General features: G+C 37.1%; 1 protein-coding gene across 2 annotated transcripts in view; it reads left to right on the top strand.

Moving 5' to 3' along the window:
* KDM1A (lysine demethylase 1A) overlaps positions 1–21919 on the top strand; it is a gene marked incomplete at its 5' end in the record, with an annotated part of 64020 nt that overhangs the window by 21758 nt on the left and 20343 nt on the right. The window contains 7 exons of one of the 2 annotated variants that reach the window (XM_082656865.1): positions 396–455; positions 11851–11984; positions 15031–15109; positions 15732–15824; positions 16710–16816; positions 18381–18462; positions 19529–19623. In XM_082656865.1, coding sequence (XP_082512991.1) covers positions 396–455; positions 11851–11984; positions 15031–15109; positions 15732–15824; positions 16710–16816; positions 18381–18462; positions 19529–19623 — 650 coding nt within the window. The remainder of the gene's footprint in view (positions 1–395; positions 456–11850; positions 11985–15030; positions 15110–15731; positions 15825–16709; positions 16817–18380; positions 18463–19528; positions 19624–21919) is intronic. The other variant, XM_082656866.1, reaches the window with a different exon arrangement.

Raw genomic sequence — 21919 nt, 5'->3', positions numbered from 1 at the left:
GCAGATGCTGAATTGTTGCAACTCCAGATCCTAGAGCCCATGTCACACCCACTCTCAGTCTAGCAACAAGTAGTAAAAGACATTTGGAATCCCTTTTCCCCCATCCAACCTTGACTATTAAGACTGACAGCAAGAATTTAGCAATTAGAAATACTGCGTACTTTGTTCTCCTACCTTTCAACAAGAATCAGCATGTAAAGTTGAAGTTTCCTGACCAGAATTTGGAAGACTATAATGTGACTCCCTGGGCCTTGATTCCAGAAGAAGGAGCTCTCTGAATATGCGTTTACTAGTTGGTGGTGAATTCGTGAGTCGCCAACTATTAGGCCTTTATGTCCAGATATTATCTCAATTTATGGAGTAAGGTCCCTGAGTTCTCCTCTTTCCTTCCACAGGGCAAGCAGGAGGACTTCAAGACGACAGTTCTGGAGGGTATGGAGACGGCCAAGCATCAGGTGAGGGTGGCATTAGATGCTTGCCACTTAGCAAGAGCCGCCAAGTCAGGGTTTGATGCTTGCAAGTGTTTTTGGCTGTAGTACCCACATTTTAGCCAGAAGCGCAGGGGAACTTTAACCCACAGGACAGAGTAGTATAATAGGAGAAAGTGTAGACAGAACAAAGGCAAGCAAAACCTTTTGAAGTCCTCAGGCCGATCTCAGCCCTCCACTCTTCTTCATGTTTTTGAGGAGATGGCGGGTACTTTTCTCCCCAGCAGCCTTTATAGTAAAAGTAAACATGATATAAAACATAGTCTTAGAAATCATGGGACCTTTACAAAGAAAAATAACTTTATACACAGAGGGGAAGCCATAGGCTGAAAAACAGGATGGAAAGGCCTTCTAGGATTAGTCAGAGGAACTATGTGGGCAAGAGAAATGGTTGTTAAGTGGTATTGGATACAGTTTTTTCAGTTAACATTACATAGTTAATCATTTTGCAGTTTAAACATTTTGTTTCTCACATGAAAATTAATCTTTGTTAAAAACTCTGCTTGAAGTGCTGTTTCTTTTCAGACCAAACTATGAGATTTTAACTTTTGGAAAAAGTAAAGGGTTAAATGATTTATAGGGGCCTATCTGGAACAGTTAAAGTTTGTTCCAAGAATCCAAAGTAGAATATCTGGATTTCATCCTTTACCTCTTAAAGGATGCAATTGTGTGTGCCAGTGCTCAAAACTAGTTTATATATACATTTTGATAGACTTGGAATAGGTATCACTTATGGAGTTTGTCACTTTTGAACTCTTAAGTCTACTTTAAAATTATTTGTTTATTATAGTTTGTGTACAGCAGGTCCAGGGAATATTTTGTATTTTACTCTCTTAGATCAAAAATAGTTCAATGTTAATACAGAAATTAGTACTTAGGGGATCCAGAATGTTAGAAGTAGACTTCTTTAAATGCTATTTGAAGGATTGGAGGTTGATAATCAGTACATGGTTGTCTTAGAGGAGTTAAAATTCTCTTTCAGAGTCTGTATCTGATAGATAAATCTTCAAGAATGCTTTTCATCAAATGATGCACAATTGGATCTTCCAGGGAACTGTTGAGGGTCAGGGATAGCCTTTAGAGCTTTAATCTTGAAGAAATAAATTGAGTTTTCTTGTTTCTTTTTGTTTTGTTTTTACATGAGTAATAAATAAGTTTACTCTTTTGCTTAAGTAAACAACATGTTGTATTGCTGAAAGTAAAAGCAGACTTTCTTATAGAACTGTGGTGCTACTGACTTAATATTAGTAGAACATGAGTTTTAAGTGTTTCCAGGAATGGTGGTGACTATTCTGAACCCTTCAAGGTCTCTTCTTTAGATTTTCACCTTGTTCAGAAGCATGTATTTGTGAGATGATCAGTCGGAGTTAGAAACGTATGCTTATAAGTGATCAATGTTATTCTCTTAACAAAACCAAATGACCGTCATGAGTATCTTGGGACCAGGATCACATCTTGACTTTTAAAAAATCATAGCAAGTTGGTGTTTACATCCTAAATCTTGAAAGTTAGAAGGGAACTTGAGGTCATCTTGCCTAGCTTTCTACCTTCAAATAGGTGGTATTTGTATCACCCCTGTTTTATCAGGTCCTGAAACACAAAGTTAAATGACTCGACCAGGAATATACCCAACTGTGGAGGAGTGAAAACCCAGAGGTCTCGTTTCTTATGCGTATACTATTCCTTACACCTTCCCTTATAGAATCATTTAAAGTGTGCGTTTACGCTGAAAATAAAAAATCTAAAGCATAAGAAATCATAGGATTTTCCTCTTTTTCCTTTTTCTCTCTTCTCCCCCTATTCTTTATTCTTTTATTTTTAAACTATTATAAGACTGGATATGGTGCATCTAAACTTACTGATTTTAGGAAGTTTATATGTGCATCCTATCAGGCTCTTGTTTTCCCTCTTTAGCTAGAAATCTAATTGTAGTTCATTTTCTCTACGTTAATAAAGGGGGAAAAAAGGCAAGAAACTCATGGAGGCCTTCTTTTCTGTTGTTATATCTCTCTTACTTCATTCAAGATGCTACCTGTATCATATCAGAATCGGGGGGAAATGATTTCATGGAATAGCAGTCCTATATACTCACTTCCCTCCCCTCCTTTTTTCTGCCTAATTGATATATCCGGAAAGATCTAAATTAGTCCCTTAAATATTTAACTACTTTTACTGTGTTTTGAGGGAAAGCATTAGCCAATCAGACCATTAGAAAAGGCAATTATGCTTTAGCATGACTGCATTTTGAAAGGTGATGCTGGAAATTTCCTGTGTTAAGTGGTGAGAAAGAGGAATTGAACAGAGGGCAAGATTGGTATGTAGGCAGCCTTGGGGCTTTTAAAAAATTAAGGTAGCATCTTTGAAATATTCTAAATTTCCAGAATACCAGACTCTGTTAAGTACACACAAACACCAAAGTATAAAACTGTATTCCAGAGCCAAGTGTAAATACTTCTGAATTATATGTACTACTGCTACTTTTAATCAGGATGTTATACTGAAAACAATTGTATTCTGTAAGATTCTTCCCTCTAAAGGAGATACTTGAGTTAGATTATCCAGAATGGTTTGTTAGTTCATTTTGAAATATTTTATAGAAAGAATGTTTTGATTTACCTTCTGAGCAGTTTAGTTTCCAAATTAACATTTTTTGTTTCCTTGGAAAAAAGTTAGATTTTTTCATCTTGCACACTTTTCACCTTGATTTTGATAATGGTTTCCTTCTTTGGAATAGTAATTTTCATCCCTAAAAACCAGAAGGAAGGCAATAATTACTGAGTTTTTAGGGACCATTTTTCATTTTTTAAAAATTTATTTTTAAGAATAATTGGGGTTGTTTTTAGATGTTATATAGAAGATAGAGATGGAGAACAGTGTTATTCCACATATACATTAATGTTACAACTTTTGGCTTCTTTAATTCCTTTTGTTAAACTTTTGATGTTTGATTCAAAGATAATTTAAAACTGTCATGACTCATATAAAATTTCTTAATTGTTACATATTTCCCAAATTAGCCAACTATATTGGAGTGATTTCTGTTGATAAGAACACTTGGAATGAGGAACCAAATATAATGTAAAATTTAGTGCTTTTTCCCCACATGGTTTTTCTGGCTGTCATTGACAATAGTATTTTGCAGTAGGATTGATGTTCATTGACCACTTATTAAACATATATATAGAAGATAATATAGCTAAGAAAGAAAACTACCCTGTTTTGGGGAGGGAGAAGTAGAGTTTACAGAGTTCATTGGTTGTCTTATTAATAGTATACACTCATGAAATACACCAAGAAGTAACCTATTAAGAGGTATTTGGTCCAAATACTCAGGATTATTGGGTAGATAATGCTTCTTATAAATGTGACATGTTTTGGGACTTGGCTTTGTTTTTTTATTTTGATTTGGGGGTACAGGACTGGGGACATCAGAGCTGTATAGTTGGGGCTTCCCTGGTGGCGCAGTGGTTAAGAATCTGCCTGCCAACGCAGTGGACGTGGGTTTGATCCCTGGTCCGGGAAGATCCCACATGCCGCGGAGCAAGTCCGCGTGCAGCAACAAAGATCCAACACAGCCAAAAAATAAATTAATAAAAAAAAAGCTGTATAGTTTTAGAAGCTTTCAAATTACTGAAATAACCTATACATCTGATAGTCAGCATTTCTTCTTTTCATGCCTTAATTTCATGCTTCACCCTCCACAATATGGCTGTTACTGATTATTTTTTTCCTTAAGGAGTAATTAATTCTCCTGACAGTCTTTAATTTTAGGTTGAGATTCATTAAATGTGAGGATTATTGATTTGATCTACTGTTGTGAATACAGTATTTGTGCCCTCATAATCTACTGTGAATGGATGAATTTTTCTTCTTGTCTCCAACAACAGTATTTCTTAATGTACAGCCCACAGTAGCATTAGACATTTTTGCTTAACCTCTTGTTAACCATTATTTTTTCCTAGATAGTGTTTGGATGTCTTTGTGGAAACACCACCTCAATAGCTTAGCTATAATTTTCTAAGTTACATCTTTACCTGCTTTGTTCTTCTTCTTCTTTTTTTTTTAAACATCTTTATTGGAGTATAATTGCTTTACAATGATGTGTTAGTTTCTGCTTTATAACAAAGTGAATCAGCTCTACATATACATATATCCCCATATCTCCTCCCTCTTGCATCTCCCTCCCACCCTCCCTACCCCACTGCCCCATCCCACCCCTCTAGGTGGTCACAAAGCACCGAGCTGATCTCCCTGTGCTATGTGGCTGCTTCCCACTAGCTATCTGTTTTCTATTTGATAGTATATATAAGTCCGTGCCACTCTCTCACTTCGTCCCAGCTTAGCCTTCCCCCTCCCCGTGTCCTCAAGTCCATTCTCTACGTCTGTGTCTTTATTCCTGTACTGCCCTTGGGTTCTTCAGAACCTTTTTTTTTTCTTTTTTAGATTCCATATTATATGTGTTAGCATACGGTATTTATTTTTCTCTTTCTGACTTACTTCACTCTGTATAACAATCTCTATGTCCATCCACCTCACTACAAATAACTCGATTTCGTTTCTTTTATGGCTGATTAATATTCCATTGTATATATGTGCCACATCTTCTTTATCCATTCATCTGTCGATGAACAACTAGGTTGCTTCCATGTCCTGGCTGTTGTAAATAGAGCTGCAGTGAACATTGTGGTACATGACTCTTTTTGAATTATGGTTTTCTCAGGGTATATGCCTAGTAGTGGGATTGCTGGGTCGTATGGTAGTTCTATTTTTAGTTTTTTAAGGAACCTCCATACGGTTCTCCATAGTGGGTATATCAATTTACATTCCCACCAACAGTGCAAGAGGGTTCCCTTTTCTCCACACCCTCTCCAGCATTTATTGTTTGTAGATTTTTTTGATGATGGCCATTCTGACTAGTGTGAGGTGATACCTCATTGTAGTTTTGATTTGCATTTCTCTAATGATTAGTGATGTTGAGCATCCTTTCATGTGTTTGTTGGCAATCTGTATATCTTCTTTGGAGAAATGTCTATTTAGGTATTCTGCCCGTTTTTGGATTGGGTTGTTTGTTTTTTTGATATTGAGCTGCATGAGCTGCTTGTAAATTTTGGAGATTAATCCTTTGTCAGTTGCTTCATTTGCAAATATTTTCTCCCGTTCTGAGGGTTGTCTTTTCATCTTGTTTATATTTTCCTTTGCTGTGCAAGAGCTTTTAAGTTTCATTAGGTCCCATTTGTTTATTTTTATTTCCATTTCTCTAGGAGGTGGGTCAAAAAGGGTCTTGCTGTGATTTATGTCATAGAGTGTTCTACCTAGGTTTTCCTCTAAGCGTTTTATAGTGTCTGGCCTTACATTTAGGTCTTTAATCCATTTTGAGTTAATTTTTTTGTATGGTGTTAGGCGGTGTTCTAATTTCATTCTTTTACATGTAGCTATCCAGTTTTCCCAGCACCACTTATTGAAGAGGCTGTCTTTTCTCCATTGTATATTCTTGCCTCCTTTATCAAAAATAAGGTAACCATATGTGCGTGGGTTTATCTCTGGGCTTTCTATCCTGTTCCATTGATCTATATTTCTGTTTTTGTGCCAGTACCATACTGTCCTGATTACTGTAGCTTTGTAGTATAGTCTGAAGTCAGCGAGCCTGATTCCTCCAGCTCCGTTTTTCTTTCTCAAGATTGCTTTGGCTATTCGGGGTCTTTTGTGTTTCCATACAAATTGTGAAATTTTTTGTTCTAGTTCTGTGAAAACTGCCATTGGTAGTTTGATAGGGATTGCCTTGAATCTGTAGATTGCTTTGGGTAAGATAGTCATTTTCACATTGTTGATTCTTCCAATCCAAGAACATGGTGTATCTCTCCATCTGTTTGTATTGTCTTTAATTTCAGTGTCTTATAGTTTTCTGCATACGGGTCTTTTGTCTACTTAGGTAGGTTTATTCCTAGGTATTTTATTCTTTTAGTTGCAGTGGTAAATGGGAGTGTTTCCTTAATTTCTCTTTCAGATTTTTCATCATTAGTGTATAGGAATGCAAGAGATTTCTGTGCATTAATTTTGTATCCTTCTACTTTACCAAATTCATTGATTAGCTCTAGTAGTTTTCTGGTAGCATCTTTAGGATTCTCTATGTGTGGTATCATGTCATCTGCAAACAGTGACAGCTTTACTTCTTTTCTGATTTGGATTCCTTTTATTTCTTTTTCTTCTCTGATTGCTGTGGCTAAAAATTCCGAAACTATGTTGAATAATAGTGGTGAGAGTGGACAACCTTGTCTTATTCCTGATCTTAGAGGAAATGGTTTCAGTTTTTCACCATTGGGAATGATGTTGGCTGTGGGTTTGTCATATATGGCCTTTATTATGTTGAGGTAAGTTCCCTCTATGCTTACTTTCTGGAGAGTTTTTATCATAAATGGGTGTTGAATTTGGTTGAAAGCTTTTTCTGCATCTATGGAGATGATCATATGGTTTTTCTCCTTCAATTTGTTAATATGGTTTATCACATTGATCAATTTGCGTATACTGAGGAATCCCTGCATTCCTGCGATAAACCCCACTTGATCATGGTGTGTGATTCTTTTAATGTGCTGTTGGATTCTGTTTGCCAGTATTTTGTTGAGGATTTTTGCATCTATGTTCATCAGTGATATTGGCCTGTAGTTTTCTTTCTTTGTGACATCTTTGTCTGGTTTTGGTATCAGGGTGATGGTGGCCTTGTAGAATGAGTTTGGGAGTGTTCCTCCCTCTGCTGTATTTTGGAAGAGTTTGAGAAGGATAGATGTTAGCTCTTCTCTAAATGTTTGATAGAATTCGCCTGTTTAGCCATCTGGTCCTGGGCTTTTGTTTGTTGGAAGATTTTTTTTTTTTTTTTTTGCGGTACGCAGGCCTCTCACTCTTGTGGCCTCTCCCATTGTGGAGCACAGGGTCCGGACGCGCAGGCCCAGCGGCCATGGCTCACGGGCCCAGCCTCTCCGCGGCATGTGGGATCCTCCCGGACCAGGGCACGAACCCGCGTCCCCTGCATCGGCAGGCGGACTCCCAACCACTGCGCCACCAGGGAAGCCCTGTTGGAAGATTTTTAATCACAGTTTCAATTTCACTGCTTGTGATTGGTCTGTTTATATTTTCTATTTCTTCCTGGTTCAGTCTCGGAAGGTTGTGCTTTTCTAACAATTTGTCCATTTCTTCCAGGGTGTCCATTTTATTGGCATATAGTTGATTGTAGTAATCTCTCATGATCCTTTGTATTTCTGCAGTGTCAGTTGTTACTTCTTTTTCATTTCTTATTCTGTTGATTTGAGTCTTCTGCCTTTTTTTCTTGAGTCTGGCTAATGGTTTATCGATTTTGTTTATCTTCTCAAAGAACCAGCTTTTAGTTTTATTGATCTTTGCTATTGTTTCCTTCATTCCTTTTTCGTTTATTTCTGATCTGATCTTTATGATTTCTTTCCTTCTGCTAACTTTGGGGTTTTTTTGTTCTTCTTTCTCTAATTGCTTTAGGTGTAAGGTTAGGTGGTTTATTTGAGATGTTTCTTGTTTCTTGAGGTAGGATTGTATTGCTATAAACTTCCCTCTTAGAACTGCTTTTGCTGCATCCCATAGGTTTTGGGTCATCACGTTTTTATTGTCATTTGTTTCTAGGTATTTTTTGATTTCACCTTTGATTTCTTCAGTGATCTCTTGGTTATTAAGTAGTGTATTGTTTAGCCTCCGTGTGTTTGTATTTTTTACAGATTTTTTCCCTGTAGTTGATATCTAGTCTCATAGCACTGTGGTCAGAAAAGATACTTGATATGATTTCAATTTTCTTAAATTTACTAAGGCTTGATTTGTGACCCAGTATATGATCTTTCCTGGAGAATGTTCCATGAGCACTTGAGCAGAAAGTGTATTCTGTTGTTTTTGGATGGAATGTCCTATAAATATCAATTAAGTCCATCTTGTTTAATGTATCATTTAAAGCTTGTGTTTCCTTATTTCATTTTGGATGATCTGTCCATTGGTGAAAATGGGGTGGTAAAGCTTCCTACTATGATTCTGTTACTGTCGATTTCCTCTTTTATGGCTGTTAGCATTTGCCTTATGTATTGAGATGATCCTCTGTTGCGTGCATAAATATTTAAATTGTTATATCTTCTTCTTGGAGTGATCCCTTTATCATTATGTGTGTTCTTCTTTGTCTCTTGTAATGGTCTTTGTTTTAAAGTCTATTTTGTCTGATGTGAGAATTGCTACTCCAGCTTTCTTGCGATTTCCATTTGCATGGAATATCTTTTTCCATCCCCTCACTTTCAGTGTATGTGTCCCTAGGTGTGAAGTGGGTCTCTTGTAGACAGCATATATACGGGTCTTGTTTTTGTATCCGTTCAGCCAGTCTGTGTCTTTTGGTGGGAGTGTTTATTCCATTTACATTTAAGGTAATTATCGATATGTGTGTTCCTGTGACCATTTTCTTAATTGTTTTTGGTTTGTTATTGTAGGTCTTTTCCTTCTCTTGTGTTTCCTGCCTAGAGAAGTTCCTTTACCATTTGTTGTAAAGCTGGTTTGGTGGTGCTGAATTCTCTTAGCTTTTGCTTGTCTGTAAAGGTTTTAATTTCTCCATCAAATCTGAATGAGATCCTTGCTGGGTAGAGTAATCTTGATTGTAGGTTTTTCCCTTTCATCACTTTAAATATGTCTTGCCACTCCCATCTGGCTTGCAGAGTTTCTGCTGAAAGATCAGCTGTTAACCTTATGGGGATTCCCTTGTATGTTATTTGTTGTTTTTCCCTTGCTGCTTTTTTTTTTTTTTTGCAGTACGTGGGCCTCTCCCGTTGCGGAGCACAGGCTCCGGACACGCAGGCTTAGCAGCCATGGCTCACAGGCCTAGCCGCTCCACGGGATCTTCCCGGACCGGGGCACGAACCCGTGTCCCCTGCATTGGCAGGCGGACTCTCAACCACTGCGCCACCAGGGAAGCCCTCCCTTGCTGCTTTTAATATTTTTTCTTTGTATTTAATTTTTGACAGTTTGATTAATATGTGTCTTGGCGTGTTTCTCCTTGGATTTATCCTTTATGGGACTCTCTGTGCTTCCTGGACTTGATTGACTATTTCCTTTTCCGTATTAGGGAAGTTTTCAACTATAATCTCTTCAGATATTTTCTCCCTTTCTTTTTCTCTTCTTCTTCTGGGACCCCTATAATTCGAATGTTGGTGCGTTTAATGTTGTCCCAGAGGTCTCTAAGGCTGTCCTCAATTCTTCTCATTCTTTTTTCTTTATTCTGCTCTGCAGTAGTTATTTCCACTGTTTTATCTTCCAGGTCACTTATCTGTTCTTCTACCTCAGTTATTCTGCTATTGATTCCTTGTAGAGAAGTTTTTATTGCATTTATTGTGTTGTTCATCATTGTTTGTTTGCTCTTTAGTTCTTCTAGCTCTTTGTGAAACGATCCTTGTATTTGTCCATTGTATTTTCAAGATTTTGGATCATCTTTATCTGAATTCTTTTTCAGGTAGACTGCCTGTTTCCTCTTCATTTGTTTGGTCTGGTACGTTTTTACCTTGCTCCTTCATCTGCTGTGTGTTTCTCTGTCTTCTCATTTTGCTTAACTTACTGTGTTTGGGGTCTCCTTTTTGCAGGCTGCAGGTTCATAGTTCCTGTTGTTTTTGGTGTCTGCCCCTAGTGGCTAAGGTTGGTTCAGTGGGTTGTGTAGGCTTCCTGGTGGATGGGAGTAGTGCCTGTCTTCTGGTGGATGAGGCTGGATCTTGTCTTTCTGGTGGGCAGGACCACATCCGGTGGTGTGTTTTGGGGTGTTTGTGACCTTATTATGATTTTTGGTAGCCTCTCTGCTAATGGGTGAGGTGTGTTCCTGTCTTGCTAGTTGTTTGGCATAAGGTGTCCAGTACTGTAGATTGCTGGTTGTTCAGTGGAGCTGGGTCTTAGTGTTGAGATGGAGATCTCTGGGAGAGCTCTCGCCGTTTGATATTATGTGGAGCTGGGAGGTCTCTGGTGGACCAATGTCCTGAACTCGGCTCTCCCACCTCAGAGGCACAGGCCTGACATCCGGCTGGAGCACCAAGACCCTCTCAGCCACATGGCCAGGTACGTGGGGAGTTTCTTGCCTTTTGGGATGTCTGAGGTCTTCTGCCAGCGTTCAGTAGGTGTTCTATAGGAGTTGTTCCACGTGTAGATGTATTTCTGATGTATTTGTGGGGAGGAAGGTGATCTCCACGTCTCACTCCTCCACCATATTGAAGGTCTCTGCCTTGTTCTTTTTATTCTCCTAATCTTACTAATGCCTTTCCTTTAAAGTTGCTTCCATTATCAGTGCTTCCAACTTCTTGTTTTATGTGCTTTAAAATGATTAAATATGGATATCTGGTGCCTGTCTTGTTACTTATATAATTACTTCAGTGGTATTGAATTTTGAAACTCTTTAAATTGTTTCTTGATATGTTCAGAAGCTGATGGAAGTATATATTTGTAAGATCATCTTAGATAGAGAGCGCCGAATCCGAACCACTAGACCACCAGGGAGAGATCATCTTAGAAATAAAAGTAAAATATATGTGAATGTTTCTGAGGACACCTTAAAAAGATGTACTTAACCATCAGCTTATAAAAATATCAATTTAATACCCAATTTTAAGAATTATACTTGTTATGTAAGTTATATATATACTATGTATATATATTACTATATAGTATATGCAGTAAAATATTTTACTTGCAATATGTAGTAAAGCATTTCTAATGTTTCTGCCAGAAAAGGCGAATTCCTTGCTTTCTTTTATCTCTTCATTGTAGTCTGCTTAGTTTCTTTCACTGCTTGCCAGCACTGAATTATGAGAACTGATGGATGGTGCCATTTATGAGATCATGTGTTGGTTATTAAACCTTAGAGTCCTCTTCATGTTCCCTGCTGTAGTCCTAAAAGAAGGCATGTGATTGTGTTTTTCACTCCATAACCTCTTTTGCTTTCGTTAGTGTATTTTCCTTTATTCTGGTTCTTTAGTTTTAAATTTTATTGTATATTATCAGTAATGCTAATTTTAATTAGAGTATCCTCCAATATTTTAAAGTTTTTTTGTGGATGAAGAAAATATTCTAAATGCCTTGTGCTTTATATGGTATATTGTTTCACTCATTAGTAAACTGATTTTTGGAATGTTAAGCTGAAAAGAATGACTAAATCCTAAGGATGTTTCAGCTTTTGAGCAAATTGAAAGTTTTTTTAAAAAAGGAAGTGAGATCAGTCTGCAAATAAGGCAAAGCTTTACAGAGGTTCTTCAGGCAAGAAAGGAGTTTGAGGCATAATCATTATCCCTAGTTTTGTGTTCACTTTCACTTTTCCCAGAAGTCCTTTGCTTTTCTTTGTTAGGTGTGGAGGGTGCAGCTTTCCAGAGTAGACTTCCTCATGACCGGATGACTTCTCAAGAAGCAGCCTGTTTTCCAGATATCATCAGTGGACCACAGCAAACCCAGAAGGTTTTTCTGTTCATTAGAAACCGCACAGTAAGTTTCCAATCAGCTTTTTTCCACCTGAATTGTAAAAGGTACATATTACTTTTATATAGAATATGGGGGGAAAAATAGAGAGGAAAGAATTTTTAAGTTATCTGTAATACTATTCCGAGATAACCACTGTTAAAAATTAGGCGTTTTTTCCTCCAGGTATTTTTTTAAAGGTACATTTAATTTTTGTTTTTACAAAATTGAGATCCTACTTCCATGCATTCTTGGGATCCTTTTCTTTCCTCATAACCTCATAAACACACAATAAGAATCTTTACACACTTTTTTTTTTTAATAATACATTAAAAATAATCACTTTGTCTTTCCTTCCCAGGGTAAGAGAAACCCTTATTCTGTTCTTCTCATCTGGTTGATCTTCCTCCTCTGGCTAAATGATTGATTTTTAATGTCGGCAAAATATTTTTTTATCTGACAGTTGGGTCATACTTTAACTGTTGGGCATTTAAATGTCCATTTTTGCTTATTATAATGAAGCTCTGAACAGCTTTATACATTCTTGACTCTTATCTCTGGTTATTTCCTTAGGATAGCGTTCTAGAAGGAAAACTACCTGGTCAAAAAGTATGAACGCTTTTAAAGATTTGATACATGTTGTCAGATTGCTTCCCAGAGAGGCTGACCCAGTTGACACCCTCGTTACCCTGCCCTGTTTTTGTGATTAAAACGATGATAATCTGTGCTGCTGTAGTAGACCAAAATCATTTCATTTATTTTCCATTTCTTTGATTACTTAGACTGATTGCTTTTTTTTTTTTTTTTTTTTTTGCGGTACGCGGGCCTTTTACTGCTGTGGCCTCTCCCATTGCGGAGCACAGGCTCCAGACGCGCAGGCTCAGCGGCCATGGCTCACGGGCCCAGCCGCTCTGCGGCATGTGGGATCCTCCTGCACCGGGGCATGAACCCGTGTTGCCTGCATCGGCAGGCAGACTCAACCACTGCGCCACCAGGGAAGCCCCAGACTGATTGCTCTTTCACATTTATTAGTCATTTGTATTTCTTCTGTGAATTTTTCTTTAATGTCCTTTATTCATCAGAAATTCTTTATATACTATTCAGAACATATTCATTGTACTCTGGAGTGATACAAAGTAGAAGAAATTCATGTTGTAATTTCAGTTATTTTGGATATAGCTCAGAGATGTCTTTTTAGCCACCACTAACGTCTTTATTTTGACCATTACATTGCAAAACTACTGCTAAATTTGGATTGTTAAATGCCATTCATCTAGAGTGATTGGTAGGTTTTTGTAGTACAGAATAAAGGTTCTTTTTTGTGAAGGAAAATAGGGTGATTTTTTTAAAGTGAATGGAAAATTCTTAATGTGCATTTCTGAGGCTGATTTGTCTTATAATTGAATCAGCTTCTTTGTGTAACATGTCAACATTTGTTCTAAGTGGATTTCAGACAAAATTGTCATTTTTTTGTTTCATCCTGAGGGGAGTTTTTACTTGAATTTGAGTGGTGGATTTATAGGGATCTCTGTTTTCTTTGATTCATTACCTGTGACCAGAAATCCAGATTTGGGGAAGGACTAGCCCAGGTTAGAGTTGTGGTCTCTGGCTAAAGAACGGAACTTAAGTCATTCTTTCCTGTAAGAATTGTGTCAGTTCTCTCGTGTTAAACTGCATCTTTTGCTTCCAGATTTTAAAACCACAACTTTAGGATTATTCAACTAGAACCTATGACCTGACCTTTATATTATAAGATGGAAGGAGGAAGAAGGCTTGTGTTGAGGGGTGATGGACTTGGGCCCACTGTGTGCTTGAGGAATTCCATTTTCCTTTGACAGTGGCCACAGAGAAAAGCAGAGGGTCCATATGGATTTGGTCATATCTCTGTAATTGAATTTATTTGCACTTTTTTTTTTTTCTTTTGCTGTACGCGGGCCTCTCACTGTTGTGGCCTCTCAGTTGCGGAGCGCAGTTTCCAGACGCGCAGGCTCAGTGGCCATGGCTCACGGGCCTAGCCGCTCTGCAGCATGTGGGATCTTCCCATACCGGGGCACAAACCCATGTCCCCTGCATCGGCAGGAGGACTCTCAACCACTGCGCCACTAGGGAAGCCCTGAATTTATTTACACTTTAGTTCTTTCTTTGAAACTTGTTTATGGAGCAGTCTTTATTAACTTTTAGCTAAGATGTAAATATGATGGTATTCAGCTGGTCTTACATTTTGCAGATATATATTCAGTTTGAAAAGAATAAATTGATTGTAAATAAATTGATTGTACCATAATATTTTTTATTCCTCATCTTACTGCTTTTTCAGCAGTATTCAAAATAATTGACTCCTCCTTTCTTAAATACACAGCTCCCTTAGCTTAACACATTATTCTAGTTTTTCTCCTGCCTCCCTGGTTGTCTTCTCTGAATGCTTTATAGCCTTATCCTTAACAACAGGCCACTATGTGAACTGGTTAGAGTTCCTTAAGGTCCTCTCCTCTCTCCCCTGTTCTTTCCCACTAGGAGCCCTGTTCTACACACTTGGCTTCAGTTATCACCCATAAGCAAGTGGCTCTAAACCTTAACTCTCCTCTGAACCCCAGCTATGTATCTAGATGCCAGTCTTTCACCTCCTCTTGTTGTCTTGAAACTTAACTCATTATCTCTTATTTCGGTGTCCCTCATTCAGTGAATGGCATACCAACTCATTTAGTTGTGCAAGCCCAAAACTGAGGAGTTATCCTTTGCACACACACCTCCCCACATATCTGATTGATCATTTGATTTTGTATCTACTCAGGATCTCTGGAGTTATCTAACTCAGGTTTAAATTCTTGTTGCTCCCCAGCTGTATGATCTTGGCAACTTACTAGGCAGGCTAAATTATCTCCTAGCTTCTTTAATAATTCACTCATTTGACATAGTTTTGTGTTTCATTAGTTTCTTTGTCAGGAATATAACCCTACTGTTTCACTAAAAGGAAAACCTATATTTGAGGCCTTAAAGTTAAAAAGATATTTTAAAGTGATCAAATGGTATATGTCTATTTGATTGTAATACAATTTCTATCATTTAAATACAGTTGCAGTTGTGGTTAGATAATCCAAAGATTCAGCTGACCTTTGAGGCTACTCTCCAACAATTAGAAGCGCCTTACAACAGTAAGTAGTGTTTTCAGTAGGACTGGTTTTGAACTGGATTTGAAAATGGATACTTCCTTCCAGAAGCTCATGGTTCCTTGATAATGAATTTGATAATGAATTTTCATCTTCTTGTGCTATGCAAAAATGAGCCTTGCAGCAAAATTATTTTGTGTGTTTGTAATTGTTTTTCTGATTTTTTAATTGTGTTGACGGATGAGTGAGTTCAGAGATTGCTAATAATTTCTCCAGACCTATGTTCCAGCTTTAATCCACATAGTACTTTGCTGGCATTCAGCCTGTCTATCTGGCTTTCTCATTTCCCAGTTGCCACCAGCAGTCTTGTAAAGTTTTTGCCAAAGGAAATGAGCATAATACTAGTTTTAAAAGGGTTGGTTTTGTCCTTCATTTCATCTGTAATGGGATGTCATTTTTAAAAATTCGAAATTATGTGATATGCATTTTGGACTACCACACAGATTAATAGTTCTAAGAATCACTTTTCTAAAGGAATCACATGACTTGAAGCTTATAGAAAAGATGAATAGAATGACTTCATGATGGAGAAATAGAAGAAGAGTTAAGAGTTTTCCATTTAAAGTGCTAAAAAGATAAACATGTTTTTAAATTCATTTTTCTGTAGGTGATACCGTGCTTGTCCACCGAGTTCACAGTTATTTAGAGCGTCATGGTCTTATCAACTTCGGCATCTATAAGAGGATAAAGCCCCTCCCAAGTAAGGACCTGGCCAATGAATTTTATGGTTTTAAATTAGGTTCCAGCAGGCTTTTTAGCATTTTATTTTGATTTCTAAATCCATATTTAGAACCAAAATATTCCCAAGTTTATCTTCTTATAAGTCAAATTTAAAGTAAAATCTCTTTGTAAATGTGAATTTCCTATAATTTCTGGTTTGATAAATACTTGATAAAAGATACTGAATTTCCAATTTAAGAAAAAACAAAGTAAAATTTATTAAAAATGAAAAAAATCAGTTATAAAGTAGGAAGTTTGTTTTCTCTCATTAACCAGTTCTTTAATGCAATGCTAAAGGTTGCATTTTTATTTTTTAAATGCTTTTTACCCCTTTAATGGTGTCTGGATAATGTCTGCCAGGAATCAGAAGATAGGGATATTTTGAGAATTAATACATCTATCTATCTATTTATTTATTTTATATTTATGCTTTAATAATTTTTCATAAAAGGAAACTAAAGACTGCAGAAGTAGAGCTTAAAGAAAATAGCTTTAAGAATCGATTGGTTGACTGCTCAAATTGTCCTAAGTATAATTGTGAGGTAACTGTGGGAGATTATTCATAATAAATTAACCGAGGGTCACAGACGCTGAAGCACATGGCAGAGGTAATGAAAAAGTAAATCTTAAGATAAAGGATTTCATTTATGAATTTTCAACATTGAATTAAAGTTTATAAGTTTCAGATATTTTCTAATTTGTATTCATATAGTTTTCATAATTTGAAAATAACTCTGAATTGTTACTTTGTGAGACGTCATAACATGTTAAGAACCTAGAAATTTTCTTGATAAAAAAAATAACAAATAAAAACTCTTAAACCTACAACAAAGTATTTTAATTTTTGTTCATTTTTTAATTTTAGCTAAAAAGACAGGAAAGGTAATCATTATAGGCTCTGGGGTCTCGGGCTTGGCAGCAGCTCGTCAGTTACAAAGTTTTGGAATGGATGTCACACTTCTGGAAGCCAGGGTAAGAATTTTATTTTGGGTTTAGAAGCCCAGCTTAATGGAAATATGGTAAAGAAATTATCTGTTGCAAATTAAGGAATCTTACAAATTGAACTAAACCAAACTGATTTAAATAATACTCAAAGTATTTTGACAGTGTTAACTACATTGGATAAAGCATTTTTGACAGTAAAACTTTGCAAAGTGCTCACTGAGTATTTAGAGTTTATAAATAATCCATATAGCCCTTTGATGTATATTTTCAGGTCATTGTTTCTTGCAGCTAACTTTCAATTTGGGGGCTTTCTCGGGCATACCCTTTACAGGATGCAGTTATATTTAGTGGTGGGACAGAGTGAATTGTATTCTGTTTGATTGTAAACGGAAAGGAGTTGCTTCTCAGACAGCAGCCATCTTTTACAGCCTGGTGAAGCCAAGATATTGGCTCCTTATCATTAGTCCTAGAGAGAGAAATGGAAACTGAAAGAGGATGGGGATGATGGCACAGAATGGAAAAAAAGAACATCCCATTAGGATGTTATTATTCAAATCATTTTCATGAGTAATTTTTGAGATTTAATTATTTTTCAGTGGCTTAAAGACCTCCCTTGACTCCTACCATTTAAAGAAACAAAAACCAAACAACAACAAAACACTTCTCACATAACCTAAACAATCTAAAATTTTATAAAAGCTTTCAAAATGTTTTGAAATTGCTTTTTACAAATTCCTAATTTTTTAAAATGTTCTTTACAAATAGAGTATGGAGAGATCAAAATTAAATAATTCCTGATACAGTCTTACTTTAATATTTTATTCATTAATTCAGAAAACATTTGTGTGCCCTCTGTCTCCTGTGTACAAAGAATATAGCAAGGAATAATGGGATCATTATGATTCCTACCCATGTGTGCAGGTTTTTGTTTTGCTTTTTTTCATTTGTTTGTTTGGAGTTTACAGAGTACTCTCATGTAATCCATGACTGAAGTATCACTGCAGCTCAGTAAGATTTCCCCATACTTGAAAATCTACAGTCAGCAAAGATAACACTTGGGCCTGTGTAGAAATGAGAGGTATTGTCAACAGTTCATGCTCAGTAGACACTCTGCCCTTGGGCATGGGGCTGCACTGGAGAGGCATTTGTCAGATAGATATCAAATCATTCACAGCTGACTTTGACACTGTGGGGCAAGAGTCAGAACATGAAGGTAGGAAAATGGCCTTTAGTGTTGAAATTTGTGAACAAATATTTTCTATGTGAGTGGCCCTTGCTCAGCCTGTACAACTGGTGTTAGAGACATTAGGGTAGGTGGCTAATAGTACCAGTAACTAAGTATGTCTTTTGGGTGTCAAATTGTTTCCTACCTCACATCACTTAATTCTGTTCCTTTTATATGTCATTCATTACCTACCACTCTCTCAAATAGTTAAAGTTCATTTGCTCTTTGTGCTCACATTGTACTCCATGTAAACTCTAACTACACCTTTCTTTTTAAGTTATCAAAGAGCCCTGAGATGGTACCTTGCCAGGTTATTATGGTTAAACTAGAATTTATGACTTTAGCCATTTAATTTCTGAAAAACAGGATCGTGTGGGTGGACGAGTTGCTACATTTCGCAAAGGAAACTACGTAGCTGATCTTGGAGCCATGGTAGTAACAGGTCTTGGTAAGTAGTTCTTAGTTTTGTACTGTAATACAAGGTCTGAGACTCATAAAATTGTTTAATCTTACATATATATATATATATATATATATATATATATATGTATGTATGTATGTATGTATTTTTTTTTTTTTTTTTGGCTGCGTTGGGTCTTTGTTGCTGCGCGCGGGCTTTCTGTAGTTGCTGCGAGCAGGGTCTACTCTTTGCTGCGGTGCGCGTGCTTCTCATTGCAGTGGCATCTCTTGCTGTGGAGCACGGGCTCTAGGTGCACCAGCTTCGGTAGTTGAGGCACACGGGCTCTAGAGCGCAGTCTCAATAGTGTGGCGCATGGGCTTAGTTTCTTCTTGGCATGTGGGATCTTCCCGGACCAGGGGTCAAACCCTTGTTGCCTGCATTGGCCGGCAGATTCTTAACCACTGCGCCACCAGGGAAGTCCCTGTTTAATCTTATATTTTAAAGCCATAGATACAATTTTAAAATATATTGGTTAGGATACTGTTCTCAGTATTAGTGAGAGGTAAATTGACAAATAGTCTTCCTGAAAAGATACATCAATATGAGCATAATTTAAAATGTACATAGATTTTAACCTAGCGGATCCAGTTCTAGGAAATTATCCTAAGAAAATAGACAACTGGACAGTGACGTAGCAGATGTTAGAAACCACAGATTAGAAGATTAAATTATTATACAATGAGAACTATGCAGCCACTAAAAATTATGTAGCTGCATATTAACGTGAAATTATGTCCACATTTGTTGCAAAGTTGGAAAAAGATCACAGAACAGTGCATGTGTTATGATCCTTTTGTATGTATATGTCTGTAATTTTATGCACATAAAATCTAGAAGGGTCTGTAATGTTAACCAATTTTTGGTAATAGGTAATGTTTTGCTTTCTTCTTTATGCTTAACTTAAATATTTATTTTACTTTGGGCATTTTGTTGATATGTAATTCATGTACCCTAAGCTTTGATATTTTAAATTTTGAGTAAAAATATTTTTGCATTGAGGTTTTTGTTCTCTTTTCATAGGTATGTTGAATTTAATTGTTGGAGTTTTTTCTAGGAGGGAATCCCATGGCTGTGGTTAGCAAGCAAGTAAATATGGAACTGGCCAAGATCAAGCAAAAATGCCCACTTTATGAAGCTAATGGACAAGCTGTAAGTTGACAACAAACTACTTTTCACAATTTCTTTGGTTCAGTGGAAAACAATTTTGGGGAAATATGTGAGTGAATATACACACATATAAATATGAACTGAGAGTAGAAATGATGTGACATTATTGTGATTGTTTCTTAACTCTGAGCTGTATAGGAAGGGGTTATACATGCCTGTTTAGGCATTTATCTTTAAATACTTAATGAAGATTAGGCTAGCTAGGCTGTTAAGTTTTTTAGTTTTTGATGGGCTAATAGCGAAATGGTGGTACTAACCTGATGCTTAGGTAGGTTAAAGTGTTTGTTGATCAGAGGCATAGGAGCTTCCTATGGTTGGTATGATAGTAGCATGGAAGTGATATTCAGTATGGGAGAGTGAGAGTGTTTTAACAGCTGTATTATAAGTTATGTAAGTCAGTCCTAATTTTTAGGGGTCTGTGAAACTCAAAAGTTTGTATTCAGCAGAATTTTTGCCAACTCCCCTGTTAGGAGTGAGGGAGTCTACAATTCTCAGGCTATAAACACACTATCATCTTTATATTTGAAGGAAGGGAAAGCTTGCTATGTATATGGCAGTTTAGCCTACTGTTATTAAAAGTGGTTAGATTCCAACTCTAGAATTTTGTGTGATAGGTCCCATGGGACATCCTCACCTTTTCCTGTCTACCTTTAGGATATGCAGTTTATATCAGAGAAGTACAGACTTCTGGGAAATGTTTTGGTTCCCATCCCCACCATTCTGGATCCATATTTACTCCCAGGGCTTTTTTGGGGGTGAGGGGAAAGGGCGGGCAGGCTTCTGGCAAAATAAACAAAGTAGAAAGGAAAAGGATGAAGTAGAGGTTAATTCAACAATTCTATAAACTTCTATTTACCCTGCAAAGACCTGTAAAAAATAAAGAGATAAGACAGTGTCCCTGCCATGTAAGACCCCATAGTCTGGTGGTACTTGTACACAAATAATTATCTTTTCCCACCTTTTTATTATAGAAATTTTCAAACATATACAAAAGTAGAAAGAGTACTATAATGGACTCCCATTTTTCCAGTCTTGTTGAGAGCAGGGGAAGTGACATGACCAGATAGGTGTTTTAGGTAGATAGACAGTAATTTAGAGAATTGAATTGAGGAAGCAGGGTCTCTGAAGTAGATACTACATTAGTCCTCAAGAAGTAATGGAATCCAAACCAAAGATTATCACTGATCTTTGAGACACTATCTTTTTCTTTAGACTTTCCTGAATGTAGAGCCTGTTCATTTAGTCTTTCTAACAGTAAAAAGTGAGGGGTTTTTTCCTAGTAGAGATATCCAAAGAAATTGTCTGCTTTCTTGGTATTAGATAAGCTGTAAAACATTTTTTAAAACACTTGTTTCTAAATAACATACCAATATTTGCTGAAATGTGGCCTATAGCCAGCTGCCAATCCATGAACTGTTGGTTACTAGTATGGGATGAGATATATCTTGTGCCAGAATGTAAATAAACCACACCATTTAACCATGATGTTTGTTCAGAGGATGACTTTTTTTTTTTTGGTAGCAAGACTTTGTCAACGAAAGAAGTGGTGGTGCGTTTAGTTTATGTTCTGGCATAGGCTCCGTATCTCACCAGGACCAGCCCTTTGAGTAGCATTTTGGTACACAGTTGTTAAGCTGGTGTGTGGTTTTCAGCATTTTGTTGTCATTCAACTCTGATCTTTATAGTATTTTTCTAGGTTTGTTTGTTTGTATTTGGTGAAGCAGCCAAATGGTAAGGAGGATTCTTTAAGCATTCTCAAATTTGGGAAAAAATTCTTTGCATCTTTGAGTTCTGCTTGCCTTAAGTTAGTCAATCAAACATAAGAAGACATTAATATTTCTTAATCATGCTGTTCCCAGTGGTCTAGCTCAGAGTAGGAATGGACAACCGGTGACCAGTAGACTGGCTTTTGGCTTATATGACAAGTACTGAGAGCTTATAGCCTGGTTAATTTATGCTTATAATCACAGATACGTGTCGTGCCTTTAGAAATCTAAGGAATCGCTCAGTCAGTTGCTTCATTCTCCCATTTTGCAGGGGAAGAATCTAAAGCACGTGCCTGTTTCCCTGAGGTCATTATAGTCAATAAGTTGTAGAGCCAAGGTCCGTTGTCTGGTGTTGCAGCTTTAATGCCCGCACTTGTTCTGTTCTGCCTAGCTGATAGTTCAGGGAAGGTGGGAGCAGGGGTGAGTGTGCAGTTCTGACTGCCAGTGTGACTGCATCAGCTGAGTCTCCTTCTCAGAGAGCTTTCTTTTAATAGGTATTCTAAGGAGGCCCA

The sequence above is a fragment of the Grampus griseus genome, assembly GCF_964374135.1.
Source record: "Grampus griseus genome assembly, chromosome: 1".
Taxonomy (NCBI): Eukaryota; Metazoa; Chordata; class Mammalia; order Artiodactyla; family Delphinidae; genus Grampus; species Grampus griseus.
Note: the sequence above shows the minus strand (reverse complement) of the source record. Positions and strands in the feature narration are given on the sequence as shown.